The sequence below is a fragment of the Giraffa tippelskirchi genome, chromosome 7 (genome assembly GCF_054371585.1).
Source record: "Giraffa tippelskirchi isolate mGirTip1 chromosome 7, T2T-mGirTip1v1.2.pri, whole genome shotgun sequence".
Classification (NCBI taxonomy): Eukaryota; Metazoa; Chordata; class Mammalia; order Artiodactyla; family Giraffidae; genus Giraffa; species Giraffa tippelskirchi.
Genome location: NC_137281.1, coordinates 10,975,098 through 10,999,904, shown reverse-complemented (window position 1 = coordinate 10,999,904; position 24,807 = coordinate 10,975,098). Strand labels below are relative to the sequence as shown.

The 24,807-nt window shown below is 42.1% G+C and overlaps 1 protein-coding gene across 7 annotated transcripts; it reads left to right on the top strand.

The window, feature by feature from the left end:
- The first annotated feature begins 17 nt into the window (after window positions 1-17).
- On the top strand, window positions 18-23,932 carry LOC145515454 (zinc finger protein-like). 7 transcript variants are annotated; one of them, XM_081515919.1, is made up of 8 exons: window positions 43-163; window positions 15,132-15,292; window positions 15,377-15,449; window positions 16,636-16,690; window positions 18,100-18,226; window positions 19,285-19,380; window positions 20,768-20,897; window positions 21,381-21,750. In XM_081515919.1, exons 4-7 carry the CDS (start codon window positions 16,676-16,678, stop codon window positions 20,821-20,823), a joined length of 294 nt encoding a protein of 97 aa, XP_081372045.1. In that variant the 5' UTR covers window positions 43-163; window positions 15,132-15,292; window positions 15,377-15,449; window positions 16,636-16,675; the 3' UTR covers window positions 20,824-20,897; window positions 21,381-21,750. The 7 variants fall into 7 exon arrangements, with proteins under 7 accessions (XP_081372041.1, XP_081372045.1, XP_081372039.1 ...); XM_081515916.1 differs by lacking the exons at window positions 43-163; window positions 20,768-20,897 and adding exons at window positions 8,155-8,515; window positions 11,359-11,546 and having other exon boundaries at window positions 21,381-23,932; XM_081515918.1 differs by lacking the exon at window positions 43-163 and adding an exon at window positions 8,155-8,211.
- The last annotated feature ends 875 nt before the right edge of the window (window positions 23,933-24,807 follow it).

Here is a 24,807-nt window from a genome sequence, read left to right as displayed (position 1 = left end):
ACCCAGGACCCGAGGCTGATGCGAGCCCGGTGACTTCTGGGAAATGCAGTCCGTCCGGAACATTTCTGGCGCTGCAGACCTCGGCGCTCCGAATGCGCAGATGCCAGGACTGTGTTGACCCCCGGTGGAGAACGGCTAGACCTCTGAAGGAAGATGGTTGCTGGTGAGGCTAGCGTACGTGGAAAAAGCGAGTGGAATCTGAGTCTAGTCTGTAGAAGGCGGGGTGGGATCCTGGGGACTTCAGAGCCCCAAACCTGCGGCAGGAGGAGGAGACGGCGGGCTCTTGGGTACGGTGGTTTCTTGGGTATGAGCTCTGAGGACTGGGACTTCAGTCTTTTGACCCCCATCCCTACCCCCATTCCCGCTCAGGTAGCATCAGCATCCTGAGTAGCGCCAGAAGCACACGTGGCATTAAGTTTGCATTTGTTTTTAAAGAAAGAGCCCCTGGGGTTGTGTGTGTTTGCCTTTTCATTCTCTGTGTTATTGTGGGACCGCAATGAGTGTCTGTAACCATGTATGGCGGCTTCCCTGGTGGCTCAGCAGTAAAGAATCCTCCAGTCAATGCAGAAGATGGGGGTTTTGTCCCTGGGTCGGAAAGATCCCCGAAGAAGTAAATGGCAACCTGCTTCAGTTTTCTTGCCTGGGAGATCCCATAGACAGAGAAGCCTGCCAGGCTACAGTCCTTGAGGACACAAAGAGTCAGACACGACTTACCGACTAAACAACCACCATGTGTGGGACTGTGTTTCTGTTTGGTTTGTTTAGAGTGTGAATGTGGAAATGGTTTGTTTCAGATTTTGAGATATTATAAAACTTGTTAAGCACACTTCCTTCCCACTCCTCCATCCCCACCCTGAAATCCCTCCTGCCCAGTATCTTGCCTTTCTTTCCATTAAAGGCTATGTCTGGCTGACTTTTGCCAGAGACATACACTAGCAGGGCCAACTCATCCATTAGACACAGTATGCAAAATGCCTGGAGCCCACAATACTCTTTGTTGTTGTTGTTTAGTCACTTTTTCTGACTCTTTGTGACACCATGAACTGCAGCACCTCAGGCTTCCATGTCCTTCACTATCGCCCAGTGTTTGCTCAAATTCATGTCCATTGAGTCGGTGATGCCATCCAACCATCTCATCCTCTGTCGCCCCCTTCTCCTGCCCTCAGTCTTTCCCACCATCAGTGTCTTTTCCAGTGAGTCGGCTCTTCACATCAAAATATTGGAACTTCAGCATCAGTCTTTCCAGTGAATATTCAGGGTTGATTTTAGGGGCCTACCAAAAAGTCTTTTAAAATCAGAAATAAACATTAATTTTTGGTCAAAGGAAATGTTTAATTCAAAGAAACTCAATTTATTATTATTACTATACCTAAAGAATCACAAAATACTGTTATTTTTATTTTCTGTTTATTGATGCAGGGCCCCATAGAAGTTCTAATACAGCCCCAGATCTTACCCAAATCAAATCAGATTTAAATCCAGCCTTATTCCTCTTCAGTTCTTCAGTGGGACTTGTGAAAACAGCAGTGTACCTGCTGACCTTAGGTGAAACTGAAGTAAACTCTGACCTTCCCTCATGTGAGTTTTCTATGACCCCAGGATGAAGTGGAACATTTCCTTCCCCAGCTGTCTGGGCACCTTGAAAATGAAGTTTGAACACATATTTTAGTCTCCTAATAAAACATCCCTTCCCAGACTCTTTGTAAATAAGCATTAAAAAGTTTGAGTGCTTTTGTGACTGTGTGTGGAATTATATAATGTACATTTTGAGGCCTGTGAAATTATGGCTTTAGTTATGAGATTGTGTGTTTTTATCTGTGAGTATGACTTAAAATGTATGTGATGCCTTGAAAGACATTTTATTATGTGGGCATTTTGTGGATATTGTGAAAGTGGATTACTGTGTGAACAGGCTTATTAAGTGAGAAACTACATGAGATGGAAATGTGTCATTTTGATTATATGAATATAGAACCTTGTAATATTATGACTGTATATGTTGGTGAGTGATGATAAGCTTCCTTGCTCTTCTCAACAATGAACGAGAGGAATGTTGCACCTTTATGGAACAATAACTGTAAGATTTGGGTTAAAGGATTTGCTATTTATTTGGCAAATCACTTGGATATTTTATGCTCTATTCAGTTCAGTTCAGTTCAGTTCAGTCGCTCAGTCATGTCCGACTCTTTGCTACCCCATGAATCGCAGCACGCCAGGCCTCTCTGTCCATCACCAACTCCCGGAGTTTACCCAAACCCATGTCCATCGAGTCAGTGATGCCATCCAACCATCTCATCCTCTGTTGTCCCCTTCTCCTCCTGCCCCAATCCTTCTCAGCATTAGGGTCTTTTCCAATGAGTCAGCTCTTCGCATGAGGTGGCCAAAGTATTGGAGTTTCAGCTTCAACATCAGTCCTTCCAATGAATACCCAGGACTGATCTCCTTTAGGATGGAGTGATTCGATCTCTTTGCAGTCCAAGGGACGCTCAAGAGTCTTCTCCAACACTACAGTTCAAAAGCATCAATTCTTTGGCGCTCAGCTTTCTTCACCGTCCAACTCTCACATCCATACATGACCACTGGAAAAACCATAGCCTTGACTAGATGGACCTTTGTTGGCAAAGTAATGTCTCTGCTTTTAAATATGCTATCAAGGTTGGCCATAACCTTCCTTCCAAGGAGTAAGCGTCTTTTAATTTCATGGCTGCAATCACCATCTGCAGTGATTTTGGAGCCCAAAAAAATAAAGTCTGACACTGTTTCCACTGTTTCCCCATCTATTTGCCATGAAGTGATGGGACCAGATGCCATGATCTTAGTTTTCTGAACGTTGAGCTTTAAGCCAACTTTTTCACTTTCCTCTTTCACTTTCATCAAGAGACTCTTTAGTTCTTCTTCACTTTCTGCCATAAGGGTGGTATCATCTGCATATCTGAGGTTATTGATATTTCTCCCGGCAATCTTGATTCCAGCTTGTGTTTCTTCCAGCCCAGCGTTTCTCATGATGTACTCTGCATATAAGTTAAATAAGCAGGGTGATAATATACAGCCTTGACGTACTCCTTTTCCTATTTGGAACCAGTCTGTTGTTCCATATCCAGTTCTAACTGTTGCTTCCTGACCTGCATACAGGTTTCTCAAAAGACAGGTCAGGTGGTCTGGTATTCCCATCTCTTTCAGAATTTTCTATTACTTAGCCTTAAAAAGAAGAAATTCCAACACATGCTATAATGCGGCTGTATCTAGAGAACATTGTACTAAGTGAAACAAGCCCATCACAAAAAGGTGAAAACAAGAAAAGAAAACTGCAGACTAATATCTCTGAAACACATAGATGCAAAAATTCTAAACAAAATATCAACAAATTGAACTCAACAGAGTATTAAAAGGATCATATACTAGGACCAGGACTTCCTTGGTGGCTCAGTGGTAAAGAATATGACTGCCAATGCAGGAGACATGGGTTTGATCCCTGGGTTGGGAAGATCCCTTGGAGAAAGAAATGGCAACCCACTCCAGTATTCTTGCCCAGGAAATTCCAGGGACAGAGGAGCCTGGCGGGCTACAGGCCATGGGGTCGCAAAAGAGTCAGACATGACTTAGTGACTAAACAACACTAGGACCAAGTGAGATTTATCCCTCCTATACAAGGATGGTTCAACATATGCAATATGTACCACATTATATCACTTTAACAGGATGAAAGATAAAAATCCTAGGACTATCTCAATAGATACAGAAAAAGCATTTTGACAGTACAACATCCTTTGATGATAAAAACTCTCAACAAATTGGTATAGATGGAACATAACATAATAGAAGCCATATACAGCAAACTCAGAGCTAACGTCATACTTAGTGGTGAAAGGTTGAAAGCTTTTCCTTTACAAACAGAAACAAAACAAAGGTGCCCACTCTCACCATTTCTATTCCTCAGAGTACTGGAAGTCCTAGCTGAGCAATCAAAATATAAATAAATTAAAAGGCATCCAAATCAGAGAGGAAGAAATAAAATTGCCTTTGCAGATGCAAACAAAAGAGATATATAAATAAATATATATTTTCTAAACACTATACCTCAAAACTGGTAGAACTCACCAGTGCCTTCTGTCAAGTTGAATAATACAAAATTAACATACAAAAACCAGTTGCTATTTTTATACGGTAATATATGTAAAATAATTCCATTCACAGTATCACTAAAGACAATAAAATACTTAGGAATAAATTTAAATAAGGAGATGAAAGACCTGTATACCAAAAATGGTAAGACTTTGATGGAAGAAATTGAAGATACAAATAAGCATAAAAACATCCTGTGTACTTGGATCAGAAGGATTAATATCGTTAGAATGTCCCTACTACCCAAAAGCCATCTATAAATTCAGTGCAATTTCTATCAAAATTCCAATGGCATATTTCAAAGAAAGAGATAAAAAATTCTAAAACTTAGTATGGAGCCACAAAACCCTGTAATAGCCAAAGCAATCAGAAGAAAGAACAAAGCCAGAGACACCCCACTTCCTACTTCCAAACTCTACTACAAAGATGGGCTTCCCAGTAGCTCAGGTAGTAAAGAATCTGCCTCCAATGCAGGAGACCCAGTTCGATTCTTGGGTTGAGAAGATCCCCTGGAGAAGGGATAGGCTACCCACTCCAGTATTCTTGGGCTTTCCTGGGGGCTCAGATGGTAAAGAATTCGCCTGCAATGTGGGAGACCTGGTTTCGATCGCTGGGTTGGGAAGATCCCCTGGAGGAGGGCATGGCGACCTACTCCAGTATTCTTGCCTGGAGAATCCCCATGGACAGAGGAGCCTGGTGGGCTACAGTCCATGGGGTTGGAAAGAGTTGGACACGACTGAGTGACTAAGCACAGCACAGCACTGCAAAGATACAGTAATGAAGTCAGTACGGTGCTGACAAAGTTAGACACATAGACCAGTGGAACAGAATTGGAAGCCCCAAAATAAGTCCCTTCATATACGGTCAACAGATGCAGTTTCCATCCCTGGGTCAAGAAGATCCCCTAGAGAAGGAAATGGCAACCCACTCAAGTATTCTTGTTGAGAAAATCCCATGGAGAGAGGAGCCTGATGGGCTATAGTCCATAGGGTTGCAAAGAGTCATACACAAATGAGCACACACACACCCATACAGTCAACTAATATTTGACAAGGGAATCAAGAACACTCAATAGGAAAATACAGCCTCTTCGAGCACACACACACCCATACAGTCAACTAATATTTGACAAGGGAATCAAGAACACTCAATAGGAAAATACAGCCTCTTCAAAAAAAGGATAAGCACATGAAGAAAAATGAAATTTGACCATTATTTTAAACCACTCACAAAAGTTATCTTGAAATAGATCAAAGACTTAAGCATAAGACCTGGTGCCCTAAAAGTAAACACAGGGAAAAAACTCTTTGACCCTGGACTGGGCAATGATTTTTTGGATATGATACACAAAGCACAAGCAATGAATGCAAAAATCAACAAGTGGATTACATCAAACTAAAAAGCTTCTAAATAGCAAAATAAATAATTTTAAAATGAAAAGACAACTTACAGAATGGGAGAAAATATTTTCAAACCATGTATCAGACAAGGGGTAATATCCAAAATATATAAAGAGCTCATATAACTCAATAGCCAGAACCCCCAAACAATCCAACTAAAAAGGAGTTGGGGGGAAGAAAAACTAAATAGACATTTTTCCCAAAGAAGACATCCAAAGGCAAACAGGTACATAAAAGATGCTCAATATCACTAATCATGGAAATGCAAATCAAAACGTCAATTAAAAAAACTCCATGAGATATCACCTCATACCTGTTAGAATGGCTACCATCAGGAAGACGAGAGAGACTTCCCTGGTGGTCCAGTGGTTAAGAATCTGCCTGCCAGTGCAGGGGACACAGGTTTGATCCCAGAGCTGGGAAGATCTCACATGCCGCAGGGCAAACTAAGCCTGTGTGCATCTAGAGCCTGTGCTTCTAAACCATAAGCCACTGAAATGAGAAGCCTGTGCATCTAGAGCCCATGTTTCGAAACCAGATATCACTGAAATGAGAAGCCTGTGCACCACAACGAAGTGTACCCCCTACTCACCGCAACTAGAGAAAACGTATGAGCAGCAATGAAGACTCAGCACAGCCAAAAATAACTAGAAAGAAGATGAGAAAACAAGTGTTGGTGAAGATGTGGAGATAAGAGAACACTTGTACACCATCAGTGGGGATATAAATTGGTGTAACACTTTGAAAAAAAGTATAAAAGTTCCTCGAAAAGTTAAAAATAGAATTGTCATATCCTTGGTGGCTCAGCTGGTAAAGAATCTGCTGCATGCAGGAGACCCAGGTTTGATCCCTGGGTCGGGAAGATCCCCTGAAGAAGGGAATGGCTACCCACTCCAGTATTCTTGCCTGAAAAATTCCACCGACAGAGGAGCCTGGCAGGCTGCAGTCCATGGGATCACAAAGAGTTGGACATGACTGAGCAACTAACATAGCAATTCTACTTCTGCTTATATATTCAAAATAAATGAAAATAGTTATTTGAAGAGGTATGTGCACTCCCATGTTTCTTTCAGCATTATTCACAATATGGAAACAACCTAAGGGTTGAAGTGGTGGCATATATACAATGGAATTTACTCAGCCATAAGAAAGAAAAGAAACAGTCCCGTTTGCAACAGCAAAGGTGGGTATTATGCTAAAGTGAGATTAAATCAGACAGAGATACTGTTTATTATCACTTATATGTGGAATCTTAAAAAAGGCGAATTCATAAATACAGAATAGAATGATAGCTATTACAGGTTGGGGGGCTGGGTGGGAATGAGATACTGTTTTTTAAGGGTGCAAATTTGGACTAGGAGATAAGTCCTGGAGAGATAATGGACAGCATAGTGATTATAATCAATAATACTGTATTATAAACTTAAAAGTTTCTAAGGGACTAGACCCTAATTGTTCTGAAACCAAAAAAAGTCATGAAAACTAGTTGAGGTGATAGAAGTGTTAGCTGACACTAAGATGATAATCATATTGCAATACATTAATGCATCAAATCAACATATGTTGTACCTTAAAATTACACGTCAATTAACTTCGGCTAAAAAGGAATAAGAATTACATGGTGTGATTTCTTAATTGGAAAACGAATAACTTTTTCGAAATACAAGTAATATTTCAATTCCCTAACGATGTAAGAACGGAGAAGGCAATGGCACCCCACCCCAATACTCTTGCCTGGAAAATCCCATGGACAGAGGAGCCTGGTAGGCTGCAGTCCATTGGGTCGCTAAGGGTCGGACACGACTGAGCGACTTCACTTTCACTTTTCACTTTCATGCATTGGAGAAGGGAATGGCAACCGACTCCAGTGCTCTTGCCTGAAGAACCCCAGGGACGGGGGAACCTGGTGGGCTGCCGTCTATGGGGTCGCAGAGAGTCGGACACGACTGAAGCGACTGAAGCGACTTAGCAGCAGCAGCAGCAGCAACGATGTAAGAAAACCAAAGCAAAGAAAAGCGGAGCATTTTTCAGCTTCTGTTTCACGTCCCATTCAATGGTTGCATCTCATTTTCTTGGCCAAGGATGAATACAGGGCCAGATAGTCAAGACGGTTCATTATAGCTCAGCCCGTCCCTTTTACGATCTCTATTTTTCCTTCACACATACCACGCCTTTACAGTTATTTGCCATTTACTTTTTCATACATATTTCCAATTTCTGTCAGGAAACAACGAGGAAAAAAAAAAGCCAAGTTCTACAAGCGCCCGACGGCTTACACATACTCCACCAGCTAATTCAAAAGTAAAATTGCAGGCAGGTAGGAAGCTCAGAGGCAGAGAGGATTCTGGGACGTGTAGTCTCGCAGGCTTCCTGTGATTCGGACATTTCCGCTCCGGAAAGCGCGGAGAGGTTATTCGCTCCGCTGGGGAAATAAGAAGGCATAATCCAGCACTGTGCGTGCCTGGTGGTATTTCGCCTACCGGAGAGGGAGAAAACGAAGCGTGCTCCTTTCGTGGATTCTGGGAAATTCGATTCAGGCCGGCGATGTCGAACACGTCACTTCCTGTCAGGGGCGGGGCAGTGCCGCCTGTCCCTCTCGGGGATCCTGGGAAATGTAGTCCAGGAGCTCCGAATAGTTGGAGGTATTTCCGCTTTAAGAGGTTGCGATTGCGGCCTTCGGTTCTCACAGGTAGGTGAGTGATTCCTTGGTAGCCTGCTATCTCTTAACTTTTCTGACTCAGTCCTGGGATCAGCTGGACTCGGTCTTCGGTCGCAGGGCAGAAAAGCCGCGACTTGCTACAGAGGGCGGGATGGAAGGGCGAGGGCGGTCGCTTGCCTTCCTCTTACCGGCTGAATTCTCTGCGTTTGGGGCGGTTCACAAGTCCTGGGGTTGTAGGCGGACGGAAATCGGCAGTTTGACTGTCTCCTGGTGTCTCTGCTGTCCAATCCGCCTCCTCCAGCACCTTCCACACCCTTAGTTACTTCCTAGCGAGGTAACGTTGTATGCGAATTTAATCTTTCTGTTCCTTGGATTCCTTTTCTGTAAAAAGGGATATTAAGAGTATAAGGCAGGTACTCACTTGCTTTTCGTAGATGGAAAAGCAGTCTTTCGGAATAGTCAACCATTAGGAAACTGGCTGCTGAGGAGACTTTTGGGATCAATTTGTGCAAGTAGGTTGAAATTTTATTGTAGAGGATTTGAAAGCAGGGTTAGTGAGTTTGGCCGTTTTTGTAAAAATTCGAAAGCATTCTCATTTAATCCTATTTTAAATATTATCTAAAGCTTGTATTCTGATTATAGAAGAGATGCGTATTCATTGTAGAGAATTCCGAAAATGTAGAGCTATGACATAGTCAAAAACATTAAGAATTACCCATGTAGATACGTATGTTATAACTTATAGGATATGTATGCCATATATAGGACACAGGCCTATAGCATATAGACGATTATCAACATTTAAGTGCATTTCTGTTTAGCATCTTTCCATATGTATGTATCTATCTTACATAAAATTGTTATCAGATTATTCATATCCTTAACTCTTAATTCTGTAAATTTCCAGATAAACTGCCAGGTTCCTCTGTCCATGGAATTCTCCAGGCAAGAATACCAGAGTGGGTTGCCATTCCCTTCTCCAGGGGATCTTCCCGACCCAGGGATAGAACCTAGGTCTCCCACATTGCTGGCAGATTCTTTACCATCTGAGCCACCAGGGAAGCCCCACAAAGTATAATATAATGACTCCTGTGTAACAGTCATCCTGCTTCAGTTCTTGCTAATCTTGTTGCATCGCCCTCTCCCCATGCACAGGTTTTTCCTATTGAGTATTTTAAAGCAAACCCAGATGTTGAGCCAGTAGGACTTAAACATTAATTATACCGAGACTGTATTTGCCAAGACTTGTTGCTGTTCAGTCATTCAGTTGGGTCCGACTCTTTGCAACCCCATGTACTGCAGCACGCCAGGTTCCCTGTCCTTCACCATCTCCTGGAGTTTGCTCAAACTCATATCCATTAAGTTGAGTATGCCATCCAACCATCTCATCCTCTGTCACCCTCTTCTCCTCCTGCCTTCAGTCTTTTCCAGCATCAGAGTCTTTTCCAGTGAGTCAGCTCTTCACATCAGACGGCCAAAGTATTGGAGCTTCAGCTTCTTCTGGAACATGCCTGGGTGGCATAGACAACAGAAATATATTTTCTCACAATCTGGAGCTAGGAGTCTGTCAGCAGGTTTGGTTTCTTCTGAGGCCTCTCTCCATGGCTTGCAGATGGCTGCCTTCTTATCACGTCCTCACAAGGTCTTTCCTTTGTGTGTGTGCTTGCCCTTACTATCCCTGTTTATGTCCAATTTCTTCTTAGAAGGACACCAGTCAGATTGATTTAGGCCCTTGTCTGCCAATGCAATCACATTCTGAGGTTCTGGTGATTAGGACTTTAATGTGTGAGTTTGGGGGGGTGGGACTCACAATTCAGTCCATAACAGGTATTAACAGCAACTCTAAGATTTTTCACACTTGGCCACTAGGAAAATGTTTTTTATATGAGAAAGTTAGAAAGAGTTGCAGTTATAAAAGGAAAATGATGAATTTCCTGTGCTTCTTTGGAGTTGCACTTGCCACAGGCATATAACTCTCAGTTTCATCTCTCTCTCCTGTTAGGCTATAGGGACCTCTGATTCATGGACCTGGGCCTATTCTTTTTGGAGAGTCCAGAACAGGGTCGGCAGAGAGGAGTTATTTAGTGAGTTAAGTGTGATGCAAACAGTCGCCCAAAGGGGCTATAGCCTGGAATTAAGACAAATAGAAAGGCAATCTATAGGCATATGCCTTGTCTGGTACCTCACTTTCCTTTGGCAAGCTGTAGAATCCACCAACTTTTTCCGAGTGTTCAAAAGTTGATGTATCATCAACTCTCTCGCCTTCTGGGTTGGCCCACACTCTGTCTGTGAAGTGTATTTCTCTCTAAATAAATCCACTTCTTACCTTAAAAAAAAGTTGATGTATCACCGTGCCTTATATTGTCACGCTCTAAAACAGATTTCCTTGGAAGCAAATCAATTTTTTTTAAAAAATTGAAGCATAGTTAATTTACAATGTTATGTTAGTTTCGAGCTTCTCTGATAACTCAGTTGGTAAAGAATCCGCCTGCAATGTAGGAGACCCTGGTTCGATTCCTGCGTCGGGAAGATCTGCTGGAGAACGGATAGGCTACCCTCTACAGGATTCTTGGGCTTCCCTGGTGGCTCAGCTGGTAAAGAATCTGCCTGCAATGTGGGAGACCTGGGCTCGATCCCTGGATTGGGAAGATCCCCTGGAGAAGGGAAAGGCTACCCACTCCATTATTCTGGCCTGGAGAATTCCATGGACTGTATAGTCCATGGGGTTGCAAAGAGTTGGACACAACTGAGTGACTTTTACTTTCATGTTAGTTTCAGGTATGCAGCATAGTGATTCAATTATTTGTATATATGTGCATATGTATATATATATTCAGTGCATATGTGTATATACTATCTTCAGATTCTTTTCTTTTATAGGTTATTATAAAATACTGAGTATAATCCCCTGTGCTATACAGTGAGTCCTTGTTGATTGTCTCTTTTGTGTATAGAACTGTGTATATTTTAACCCCAAACTCCTAATTTGTCCCTCTGCCTTCCCCATTTGGTAACCATAAGTTTGTTTTCAAATCGATGTTAGTGTTCACTTTTTTGTTTGTTATGTCAGGATCGTGATGGGGATGCTGAGAAAAGTTAACATTTGTTGGGCACCTCTTCTGTTTCAGTGAATTTCCAGTGCCTTGTGTGCAATAACTCATTTATCTTTCTTACCAGTGCTATTATTATTCTCATTTTTAAAATGAAGAAACAGTCGAAGACAGTTGAATAAGTGACCTAGTGACCCAGCAAGGGGCAGTGCCAGAGTCAAACCTCAGCAGCTGGCTTTGAAACCTCCTTGTTCCAGCACTCTGTCACCAGCATAGCTTACTTAACTTCTCTGTGCCTCGGTTTTCTCACATTAGGTAACCACTGAATTAATACCTACCTCCTAAAGTTTTGGGGCTTCCCTAGTGGCTCAGATAGATGGTAAAGAATCTGCCTTCAATGCAGGAGACCTGGGTTCAATCCCTGGGTCAGGAAGATCCTCTGGAGAAGGAAACGGAACCCCACTCCAGTATTCTTGCCTAGAGAATTCCATGGACAGAGGAGCCTGGTAGGCTACAGCCCAGGAGGGCACAAAGAGTTGGACACGTGATGATTAAAAGAAATATGATGTGGAAAGTGCTTGAAATGGTGCCTGGCACATAGTACATCCTGTATGTATTATAGACTAGAGTTGTACTTTTTTTTCTATTACAGAAGAGTATGCAATATGAAAAATGCAGTGAGTTATTAAAAGTGCAAAGAATATTTTAGGGTTTTCTTTTCTCCCCTGTTTTATTCTTTTAATACTTCAATTTGACAATACAGTTGAGCAAAAATGAATCATTTCCATAATAACCTTTGTTGAAACTGATAACTAACAGAATTGGTTGTCTTTTGAACCTAGTCAGTTCCTGGGGATAATCATATGGTCTCTCTTGCTTTAAAAAGGGCTGAGTCTGCACCATTCACTATGGTAGCCATTGGCCACGTGAGACTGTTGTTCTTCAGATGTGACTGGTGCCAACTGAGATGTGCTATTAATTGTAGGACACACAAGAGATTTCAAACACTGAAAAAGAAAGTAAAATACCTCAGTAACTTTTTTTTTATCTGTTGCAGGTTGAAGTAATATTTTGGATATGTTGCATTAAATAAAATATATTGTTAAAATGAAGGCCACTTCTTTTTACATTTTTCAATGTGTCTGCTAGAAACATTTTAATTACCCATGTAACTTGCATTATGTTTCAGCTGGGCACCACAGGTGTAAATGGAAGCTTCCATTTTTCCTCTGAGGATTTGCCTCCCAGGGCATTTACAAATCACTCTCACCTCTTTAGACCTTCAAGGGTATCTTACAATAGAGAGAAGCAGGAGGCTAGTCATCAGGAGGCCTGAACACCAGTTCTAGCCCTGCCCTGGGCTTCCTGGCTATTCTTGGGCATTTCAGATAACACTTTGAGGGGCAGAATAGAATACTGCAGTGGTTCCCAAACTTGGGTCATATTAGAATCACCTGAGGAAGTTGGTAAAAACTGTAAAGACACAGGCCTTTTACTATTTCAATGATCTGGGCTTCTGTGGGGTTTTTTGTTTGTTTGTTTATTGAATTTTTTTTTTTTTTAACAATATTGCTTCTGTTTTATGTTTTTGGCTTTTTGCCTGTGTGGCATGTGGAATCTCCCTGACCAGGGATCGAACCCATACTCCCTGCATTGGATGGCAAAATCTTAACCATTGGACCACCAGGAGAGTCCCTGGACTAATGTGTTTTAGCTTTCTGGATGATTGTGATGGTGTTCCAATCACTTCCTATTCACCTGATTTAGGAAGGCGGAATCCCTGACCTAAACAGTATGAGATGTCTGCACCGGGCTGATGAGGTTGGCAGCAGTTTGTTTATCACATACAGCCATGCAAGGCCACACGTGGTTGCCCTTGGGACTAGAATGAAGCAGCAGTGGCTCTGGGAGGCAGGCTCTGTAGTAAACAGAGAGTAGGGTAACCCTTGGTTCTGGCGGGAGGATGTGGTTGGCTTGCTTGAACAATTTTGAAGCTGGCACAGAGGTGAGACCAGTTAGGTTGAGGACTAGGTGGGCTACATCTGATCATTTGATGGGGTGAATTGTGTCAGGTCTTCATTTATAAAGGTGATCGAATGACAGCATGGAGAGGTTACCAAGAAAGAAGGTTTTCTGTACTTAACAGTTTCCCCAAAAAGGAGACACAGCATTGCCATCCAGGGCCACACAAGGCCTGTTACACACAGGGGTCATGGAGCAGAGCAAGACGACTGTGTCGTTATGACTGTAGTGGTGGGAAGTAAATAGGTGGTGACATCCCCCTTTGGGGCACTAAGTGAGAACAGGAGAGCAGGGGGCAGTGGTTGGGCGGATTATATTACATTGACTAAAAAGTTTGTTCGAATTTTTTCCGTAACATGTTATGGACCCTTGTGACCCTCACATGCCTTGGAAAGCTGGCTTGCAGGGAATGTGTTACTAACTGTGGTTGACAGTCTGGCCCTGTGATTCAACAGACTGAGGAAGAGGTCAGGAATCACAGTTGTTAAATAGCTAGAATCTAAAAACATGGTTAAGGGATCAGACTTCTTGGTGGTCCAGTGGTTAGGACTCCGCACTTCCGCTGCAGGGGGCACGGGTTTGATCTCTTGTCAGGGAACTAAACAGAGAAGACAGTGGCACCCCACTCCAGTACTCTTGCCTGGGAAATCCCGTGTACAGAGGAGCCTGGTAGGCTGCAGTCCATGGGGTTGCAAAGAGTCGGACACAACTGAGCAACTTCACTTTCACTTTTCACTTTCATGCATTGGAGAAGGAAATGGCAACCCACTCCAGTGTTCTTGCCTGGAGAATCCCAGGGATGGGGGAGCCTGGTGGGCTGCTGTCTATGGGGTCGCACAGAGTCAGACACGACTGAAGCGACTTAGCAGCAGCAGCAGCAGGGAACTAAGATCCCACAGGCCAAGTGGTGCTGGCAAATAAATAAATTAGTTAATTAATGAATTAAAATAAAACATAGTTAAGGGACTTCCCTGGCAGTCCAGCACTTTTATTTCAGGGGCCCAGATTTGATCCCTAGTTGGGGAACTAAGATCCCACAACCCACGAGGTACAACCAATAAATGAATAAATAAAAATAAAAACATGGTTAACCCATAGGTGAACTAGCTGGATGGGGAGTCTTCCCTAGGGAAAGGGTCATGTCTGGAGAGAGCAGAGGAGCTAAGAGCTAGGCCTTCCGGGCTCTGTGAGGCTCAAAGGTGTCAGGATAGAACTGGGAATTTTAGGCCTTACAATAGAGCTGACTGGAGCTTGGAAACTACTGCACGTTGATCACGGTTACCACCCCGTGTCATATTACCTGGGTTTCATTTCCTGGTGCAGTGTCCTGACTGGACAATGAAATCATAGGCTGAGGTGCTAGGAGAGGGGTAAGAATGCAGATGTTAGCAACCCTCCTCCACCAATTCTGATTTAATTAGTTGTGAATAAGTTCTGAGCATTTCTTTGTCTTTTATTGTTTTGTTGTGAAAAAACAATTTTTTAAATCCAGTTTTTAAAAGTTGCGTTCCATTTAAGGTCTGACCATTTTTTAAAAATTCCCCTGTGAGTCTAATGTGCTATTAGGTTCGGCTCTGGGTGAAAATCTTGACTCTTCTGTTGGTCACTGGTTAATCATAACCAAGTTAATCCCTAATTTACAGATCAGACCTTGGGACTAAGTAGTAGGAAGTTGGAGATGCCAGTATTCAAATACCCGTGGTCTGATTCCAAAGCCTCCACCCTTCCTGACTGTATTCTCATCTCCTTCAAGCAGACCCTCTGACTTCAGAGTCCTTTTCCAGTTTCAACGTCTGTCTTCTGTCCCCAGCTGTCAAGCTCTCATTTCTCTTTCCGTGAGACCTCAGACTCCCATCTGTGTATTTTTTTTTTTCCTAGAAGCAGCAGAGATACAAGATCTAGGAGACTAGCTCCTTTGTGAGAGTGGATTCAGGTTCCTCCCCTGCCTCTTGAGCTCACCAGCCTCGGCTTCCTCACCTGCTATGTGGGAACAACAGTCGTGATCATCATCATTTATTGAGAACTTTCTAACATGCCAGGTACAGTGCTAAGGGCATTTGGCTCATTCATCCCTCACAGTAACCCTAGGACTGACATTCTCTTTTTTTTCTCTCCTGTTGTAGCTGATGAGAGGCACAGAGGTGGAGGTGATCAGACCAGCGTCACACCGCTTGTACGACACTAGATTCTTCACAGGTGTGTGGGAGGTCGCTAACGGAGCAATGTGTGCCAGATGCTCCTCAAGGTCCCCAGCAGATACTTAGTGCTTGTGCAGTGTTAAACGTTGCCATTTGTATTGTTCTTGTCATGACTGTGATTAGCTTGTTAATTTGAATGGCGTACTGATTAACTTACTGTTAAATAACAGGATTATGTTAATTTTTCTTCAGCTCAATGATATGCGTTTTTTTAAGGCCCTACTGTTAGCAAATTAGCAAGGTCTTATATCTTTGAAAAAGTGGTCATTCGTAGTGTCATGAAAAATTTGACACTACAACTATGAAAGTAGAATAGTGGTTACCAGGAGCCAAGGAGACAGGCAGTGGAGAGTTAAGTGTTTGATGTTTCAGTTCCTAGTGGGGGAAAAGTTGTAGAGATGATAGTGGTGGTGATTCACAATATGAACACACCTAATGAGGTCGACACCCTAAAAAAATGGTTCACATATAAAATTTTATGTGATATATATTTTACACAGGGAAAAAATCATCAATGTAATCTTAAATATTAGTGCAAAGGCATCAAATTAAGTATGACAAACCAAGCAAGAATAACATGTCAGAGGCTAAAGGTGATTTTCATATGACAAAGCAACAGCCTCTGAAGGATCCAGTGATAGAAACTATTTATGAGGACAGGTTTTTCGTTACTGAACATGACCTGCTTTCTGCTGCTACTGAGAATAAGGTGTCTTGGAAGTGTCCTTTGAGCTTTCTGCCTACTCATTTAATTCTGACAGCAATCCTAGGCATTGCTTTGTTTTTATACTCCAGGTTTAATTAAAATTAAAAGTATAAGTTCTATTCGAATGGTGAAAAGTTACATTAGCCTGTGCATTTTGCCACATAAGTTGTACTGAAGTTGTGAATACAATTTAATTATTTTAGCAAAGACAGTAGCTGTACAAGATAGACGTTAATCTCTCCATTTTCTGCTGTGCCGTGGGTTCGATCTCTGGGTGGGGAATATCCCCTGGAGAAGGAAATGGCAACCCATTCCAGTATTCTTGCCTGGGAAATCCCATAGACAGAGGAGTGTATTGGGCTGCAGTCCATGGGTTCTCAAAAGAGTCAGACACAACTTAGCAACTGAACAATAACAACATGGGTCAGTGACATCCTTGACCAGACTTTGACAGTTTTTTTTCTTCTTCTCCCATCAGGCCTTCCCAAGACTCAGCAGTTCCCCAGGAGGAGGACAAAATGTCCAAGTTCAAGGTGAGTTGGGCTTGCCTTTCTAGGCATTCAGTCGTCACCTCATTTCTCAGCGATTAAACACATCCCGTTTCTCTTTCTTGGGAATCCTTGAAGTGAACAGTAGGCATCTGAGAACCTCTTCCAAGAAGAATGCCAGATGATCACTGCTTTTTAATTTTAATGCAGTTTCATTTTTGTTGTTTCATCACTTTTTTGTAATTTCACATATCAGAGTAGAATAGTAGATGTTAAAATAATGCTGTGTACAAGTGAGCGATCGTGCCCTCAGGCCATGTCTGGAAACATTTTGCTGTCATGACTTGGGAGGTGTTACTGATACAGTACATAAGAGCCAGGGACGCTGTTAAATAGCCTGCAGTGCACACGGCAGCCCCCTTCAACAAAGAATCATCTGGCCTCAAATGTCAGAAGTGCCAAGGATGTGAAACTATACTGTCCCCAGTGCTATACAAGAACAATAGCCAAATGTGGGTGAAAATATGTGTAATATACATGCTCAAAAAATCTGTAATAGGAATTTTACAGAATCCTAATATAAAACCTCAATTGGAGTATGAGCAAAGAATATTAACAGGTGGGACTTCTGTGGAGGTCCAGTGTTAAATATTCTGTTCTTCCACTACAGAGGGGTGTGGCTTCAGTCCCTGGTTGGGGAACTAAGATCCCATGTGCCATGTGGTATGGCCAAGGTTATTAAAAATGTATATATATATTGACCATGTCCTGCCTGCCATGGGACACACACAGTAGGATTTGCTCCAGGACCTTGCTTCAGACAAGGAAGCTACTCCTCTATGAAACCACTGATACCTCTGTTGCTGAAAAAAAATAAAAATAAAAAAAAAAGAATATTAACAGGCCAAGTTCTGAAGAAAAAAAATAAAAACACCTAGTAATTATGTGAAAATATGATAAGCTTATTAATGATCAAATAAGTACAAATAATCAAATTAATTATTTTTTTACTGATAACATTGCCTACGATTTAAAAATATGGTTATATTCGAAGTGTGGGACATTGGCAATTGGGGCTACTTATATACTCTTGGAGGAGGATAAAATAAGAGAAAAGTTGAGAAGAAAATCTGCTGTTGTACTAATAATTTTGAAGCTGCCCATTCTTTGACATGGTAATTTTTCACTGTTTGGAACTTATCCTAAAGAAATAATCGGAAGGGAAGCAAAAAAAATCTATATAAAAAATTGTCCTTTTCAGCATTTATTATGAAAAGAAAAATATATAAAACATAAATGCGTTATTGGGAACGTTTAATTATGTTACAGTAAAATTGACTCTGGTGTCTCAGCACCTGGAACCACTTTGTACACATCCTGCCCACTTTTCTCAGTTGTTACCCTTCCTCCAGGGACCTTTGTTGCAAGATTCAAGAGTGTGATTGATGTTGTAGGAGGCAGTGACCTTCAAGGACGTGGCCGTGGTCTTCACAGAGGAGGAGATGGGGCTGCTGGACTTGGCCCAGAGGAAGCTGTACCAGGAAGTGATGCTGGAGAACTTCCGGAACCTGCTCTCAGTGGGTGAGGACAGCTGCCCTCTGTGGCTGAGCAGAGACCCCCTGCAATATTTATGTGCCCTTGAACCGGCAGAGCTTCAGAGCTGTTGAACCGAATTTCGGTTTTCTAATCAGCATGAGATGCAGAGATCGCAGGGCTTTTTGTTTGTTAGTTTGTTTTAATAATTTTTGATTTATTTGGCTGCATCAGGTCTTAGTTGAGGCACACGGGATCTTGTTGTGTCATGCAGGATCTTTCATTGAAGTGCACGTTCTCTAGTTGCAGTGCATGGGCTTAGTTGCCCCATGGCATGTGGGATCTTAGTTCCCTGACCAGGGACTGAACCTGCATCCCCTGTGTTGGAAGGCAGATTCTTAACTACTAGACCACCAGGGAAGTCCCACAGAAATAGTGTTTTTCTTTCTCTGCTGACCAAAGTGTGTTTGTAAACATACTATAAATTGTCTGCATGATTGCTCTACCTTTTTGGCTTTTCAAATTGTGATCATCTCCAATTAGTGGGTCATGACATTCTTTAAGGAGTTGAAATAAAATAGGGTAGAAAATAACACAGCCCTTGGCGGTAACTGCACAATGCAATAAAAACTATGGCTTGTTGCCAAGAATAGTGTGAGAAATGGTGAAAAGGATGTGATGAAAATAATGTCTTCCAGTAATTTATATTTAGTCTACATATCTTGGGGGCTTCCCAAGTGGCTCAGTGGTAAAGAATCCACCTGCAATGCAGGAGATATGAATTCGATCCGTGGTCGGGAAGATCTCCTGGAGAAGGAAATGGCAACCTACTGCGGTATTCTTGCCTGGAAAATCCCATGGACAGAGGAACCTGGTGGGCTACAGTTCATGCGGTCTCAAGAGTTGGACATGACTTAGCAACTAAACAACAGCAGTGACTACACATCCTCGGTTTTGCATAAAATATATTTCTGCCACTGGGTCATAATTGAAATCTTGGAAAATACTGATTTTGATGTCAATGTTGATATAGTATAAACCACAATTTTTCATAATTTGGGCTTCTAATACATTCATTTTAAATGTTTGTCCTTGCCTTTTTGCAGGGCATCAATCCTTCACACCAGATGTACCATCCCAGTTAGAGAGAGAAGAAAAGCTGCAAATGATAAAGACAGCAGCCCATAGCTGTTTTTCCTCGGGTGAGAGTCCTGTGACTCTGTCTGTCCTGCTTCTTGTCATCTCTCCAGCTGTGGCTCTGGTCCAAGTCAGAGTGTAGTCTGTGGATTACTGCCACAGGCTTTGTAATGCTTTTTCTTCTGCTTTGTTTATTCACAATCAACTCTCCACTCCGAGTGATTCTTTTAAATTCAAACATTGTCATTTCTCTGCTCAGATCTCTCATTCAAAATAAAATTCCAGTATAGAAAGTGGCTTGTGATGTCCCCTATGCCCATCAGTTTTATAGTCTGCTTTCAGAAACAACTTTTTCACAGGGCACGGGTAACATAGGGGTCTAAATATTGACTCCTAAATGAAAAAGGAAAATCTTTACCCATACGGGAAAAGGGTATAAGAATTTCAGAAACAGTCCATCTGTGTGCCCCATGGCCATCTTTATGCCCTATGCTTTTTTTTTTTTTTGCCTTCCGAATGATTCTTGCCAAGATTTTTTTTTTCTTTTTCACACTGTGTGGCTTGTAGGATCTTAGTTCCCTGACCAAGAATCCATCCTGGGCCCTTGGCAATGAGAGCGCAGTGTCCTAACAATTAGACCACCAGGAAATTCCCTGGTTTTGTGATCATCATGATTTTCTCTCAGCAACATTCATTTAGGTTAGCCCTGCATCTAGTGAAGCCTTTCAGCTTCCCAACAACATGGCTGTGTCCACTTCCTTTCCTGTGATGAATAAGTTACTTGCAAAAGCTCTGTTACTTTTTTAACATGGCTCAGACTGTCACAGAGACATCAAACTAGGATTTATTTATCCATCCAGCATGTACTTCGGGAACACTGACCATATCAGACAGAATTCTGGGAGTGGTGAAAACCTGTGAACAGTACAAAAGGCTTGTACCTGTGGGTATTACATTCAAGCAGGAGAAGACATAAAATGAAAAAGATCAAGGACTTTTTATGCCCTATACTATGTATATAGTATGTCAGATGGGAATATGTGCTATGTAAAAACAAGACAGTGTATGGCTAATGGAGATTTCCAGGAATGTAGAATAGATAGGGAAAATTTAGTATATGATACTGTATGGTAATAAAAGAGGCATCACCAATAAGGCATTATTTGAAAAGACACCTAAAAAGAAGTTAGTAGCAAGCTATATGACTAATTGGTGGAACAGAGTTCCAAGGAGAATGTAACTCTTCCTGTCCAATACTAACTTTTAAAATCTGTATTCCACCCTATTAACTTCCTCCTTGCAAGGTCTTACTCTGTTGTAAAAATAAGGTTACTGTCTAATTTTTCAGTCTTTTTTTTTCCCCGTGGAAGTTGTAGGAACTTTATTGATGTGAAGTTTTAGAATAGTGTATGTTATTATAGTAAACTTCTCTGCGTATTTTTCTTCCTGAAGGATATTTCCCAGCAGGAGACAAAAGACCACCCTCTCTGCTATACTCTGAACTTTAGGCCCTTCGGCGATAAATTATTTTCTCCCAAACATCTATCTTTCCAACCTACCAGGGCCTCCAAAGCGCCTTCCAGTTAAGTAAACTTCTAATAAAGCAAAAGTTTTCAACACTGCCTGGGGATGTTTTCTGATAATCTGTCAGTAAGGGTCTTACTTGAGTTTTTGAGCATTTGGATCAGATGTGCAATTATGTGAAAGCTGTTTATTAAACACGTTGCAGCAGAGAAAGTAAGGCTTTGAGTAACATGCAGCCTCGTCTTGGTAAACATTCCCTAGGAGGTTATTTTTCTTGCTCTGTAGCTACTAGATCTCTAATTTGTATTTCACCTATGAAACTTATTATGATTCTAAATGGATCCCACTAATGTGTAGTGAAAGGGAGCCTGGTGGAGCACTTCTTGGCATCTGGAGGTTTGCAAATGATACATGATGCTGGAGAAAAATAGAATTTTGTCATGTCCCCATAAGACCTTAGGGTGTGAGCCTAAGTTTATAACCTTGACATCTCTGAGCAAACCACTCATATGCCCCATCTCAATTTTCTTTATCCTCTTAGGAGATCAGAATCTAAATGGCATAGAGGCTCTTCAAGAAGTTGGATTAAGGTATCTTCCACATGAAGAATTTTTCTGCTCAAAAATCTGGCTACAGGTTACAGAGGAATTAACCAGGTGTCGAGATTCCATGGGAATTATTCAAGGAATTGGCTCTCAATTGGAAAAACGAAGTGACACTCTCTATAAAGATGAGTTCGGTAAAGACTTCAGTCAGAGTTCACATCTTCAAGTTCAGCGCAGAGACTACACTGGAGGAAAACCCTGTAAAGGGGTGGAGTGTGGGAAGGGTTTCATATGGGGCTCTCACCTTCAAATGAACCAGACAGCTTCCATAGGAGAGAAGCCCTATAAATGTGAAAAATGTGAAAACACCTTCCGTCGGTTTTCAAGTCTTCAAGCCCATCAGAGAGTCCACAGTAGAGCAAAATTGAACAATCATGATACGTTGAGTAAAGGTTTTAGTCAGAGGTCATATCTTCATCAACATCAAAGAGTCCCCACTGGAGAGAATCCACACAGATTAGAGGAGTGTGGGAGGAACATCAGAAAAAGCTCACATTTTCAGGCTCCTCTGATAGCCCACCCATTGGAGAAACCCTATAAATGTGAGGAATGTGGGCTGGGCTTCAGTAAGCGCTCCTATCTCCATGTCCATCAGAGAGTTCACATGGAAAAGAAACCTTATCAATGTGAAGAGTGTGGGAAGGGCTTCAGTTGGCATTCACGCCTGCAGGCTCATCAGCGAATCCACACTGGGGAGAAACCTTACAAATGTGATGCATGTGGGAAGGGCTTCAGTTATAGCTCACACCTGAACATCCATTGTAGAACCCACACAGGTGAGAAACCGTATAAGTGTGAGGAGTGTGGGAAAGGCTTCAGTGTGGGTTCCCACCTCCAAGCCCATCAGATAAGCCACACAGGCGAGAAACCTTACAAATGCGATGAGTGTGGGAAGGGTTTCTGCCGGGCCTCAAATCTTCTGGACCATCAGAGAGGCCATAGTGGTGAGAAACCCTATCAATGTGATGCATGCGGAAAGGGCTTTAGTCGTAGCTCAGATTTTAACATTCATTTTAGAGTCCATACAGGAGAGAAACCATATAAATGTGAGGAGTGTGGGAAAGGTTTTAGTCAGGCCTCGAATCTTCTGGCCCATCAGAGAGGCCACACTGGAGAAAAACCGTACAAATGTGGTACATGTGGGAAGGGCTTCAGCCGGAGTTCAGATCTTAACGTTCATTGTCGAATCCACACAGGAGAGAAGCCCTATAAATGTGAGAAGTGTGGGAAGGCCTTCAGTCAGTTCTCAAGCCTTCAAGTGCATCAGAGAGTCCACACTGGAGAGAAACCATATCAGTGTGCAGAGTGTGGGAAAGGCTTCAGTGTGGGCTCACAGCTGCAGGCCCATCAGAGGTGCCATACTGGAGAGAAGCCCTACCAGTGTGAGGAGTGTGGGAAGGGCTTCTGTCGGGCCTCAAATTTTCTGGCTCACCGTGGAGTCCACACAGGAGAGAAACCATATCGATGTGATGTGTGTGGTAAGCGCTTCAGACAGAGATCATACCTTCAAGCCCACCAGAGGGTTCACACTGGAGAGAAACCATATAAGTGTGAGGAGTGTGGTAAGGTCTTCAGTTGGAGCTCATACCTCCAGGCCCATCAGAGAGTCCACACAGGGGAAAAACCATATAAATGTGAGGAGTGTGGGAAAGGCTTCAGTTGGAGCTCCAGTCTTACAATTCATCAGCGAGTCCATGCTGGGGATGAGGGTGACAAGGACTTTGCCTCATCAGAGAATACATACAGCAAAGAATCTCTACAAAATTGTGTGTGTTGATACCTCACATGGGTGCTGAAATAGTCCTGTCATAGAAAACAAAACATTAATTTCCTCCAGAACTCACAAAGTCTCATGGTGGTTGGGTGACCACACAGCAGAGAAGCCTCATGAGCATGGAGACAGAGAGCTTCATTCAGAACCTTGACATTTAGCAGATACTACACAGATGAGAGCTGTGGGAAGGATGGGTCTGATCTGGAGGAAACCAAAAGTACTAAGACAGAAATGCGCAAATCTCTTCCACTAGAATAGAAGCTCCCAGAAGGCATAGACTTCGTTGACAGCAAGTCCACTCTGCCTCTTCAGTGCCTACCACACTGCAGGTGTCCAGCAATGTTAAATGAGTTAAAGGGAGAACAGTCACTTTTGAAATTTTTATTCAGTTCCTCCCTAAAATTTTCTATAAACTTGTAAACAGAGGAATTCTCCAAGGCTTAGAGGATTAGATTAGACTCTTGAGGTAATCTTCCCAACCCTGCAGGTCTTGTGAGGAGTGCTTATCAAGCTGAAGGTCATAACCCATTAGTGGGTCCAGAATCACCAGGTTGTGTGTGACCAGCAATTTTGTATGCTAACAGTTCCTTATTGAGATGTAATTTGCATGCAAGCACATGCGTAAATCTCAAGTTTACAGCTTCATGAATTTTGACAAATGTATCTACTTGTGTAATCATCACCAGAATCAATATATACCGCATTTCTATTAAACTTGAATGTTTCCTTGTGTACCATTCTTGTCAGTTCCACCTCCAGTGGCAGCAAGTATGATGAGTTCTATATGGTATATTAACTAGATCTGTCTGACACTATTTGTCTATCAACACAGGTTTTCTTTATTTTAGTAAATACTTAGGAGTGGGATTGTTGGGTTGTAAGAGTATGTCTAACTTTGTGAAAAACAGATGTTTCTAAAGTGGATATGTCATTTTGCACTCCCACCACCAGTGCATATCAGGGTTTTATTTTTAGCATTTCAGTAGTTTTATAGTGATTTCTCATGTTGGTCTTAATTTACATTTCCCTAATGACTAAGTTTAGCATCTTTATACGTGAATGTTTGATAACCACAGACCTATTTTCTTTGGTGAACTGTTTTCTTGTTCTTGATTTTTGAGTTCTTTATATGTTCTGGACACTTGTCCTTTGTCAATTATGTGTTTTGCAGATATTTTGTTACAGTGTGTGGCTTTTGTTTCTGCCCCATTAGCAGTATTTTTCACAGAGCATTTAAGTTTTTTAAATTTTTGATGAAGTTCAGTTTTTGTCTTCTGTGATTGTGCTTTGGGTTTCGGATGTAAGAACTCTGCCTAATTTAATGTCACAAAGGTTTTTCTGCCCCCACTTTTTTTTTTTTTCTACTCTAAAAGCTGCACAGTTTCAGGTTTTACATTTAGGGCTATAATCCATTTGAATTAATATTTTAAAAATATTTATTTATTTGGCCGTGCCAAGTCTTATTGGTGGCACGTGGGGTCTTTGCTCTTGGGGCATGCAGAATCTTTAGTTACCTGGGATCTAGTTCCCTCACCACAGATCAAACCCAGGCCCCCCTGCAGCGGAAGTCGGAATCTTAGCCACTGAAC

What these genes read in the sequence shown, in the direction of transcription:
- LOC145515454 (XM_081515915.1), top strand. An exon ending in CCGGAACCTGCTCTCAGTGG is followed by an intron (nt 18,227 to 19,284) that starts GTGAGGACAGCT and finishes GCCTTTTTGCAG; the next exon opens with GGCATCAATCCTTCACACCA. An exon ending in CCATAGCTGTTTTTCCTCGG is followed by an intron (nt 19,381 to 21,380) that starts GTGAGAGTCCTG and finishes TTATCCTCTTAG; the next exon opens with GAGATCAGAATCTAAATGGC.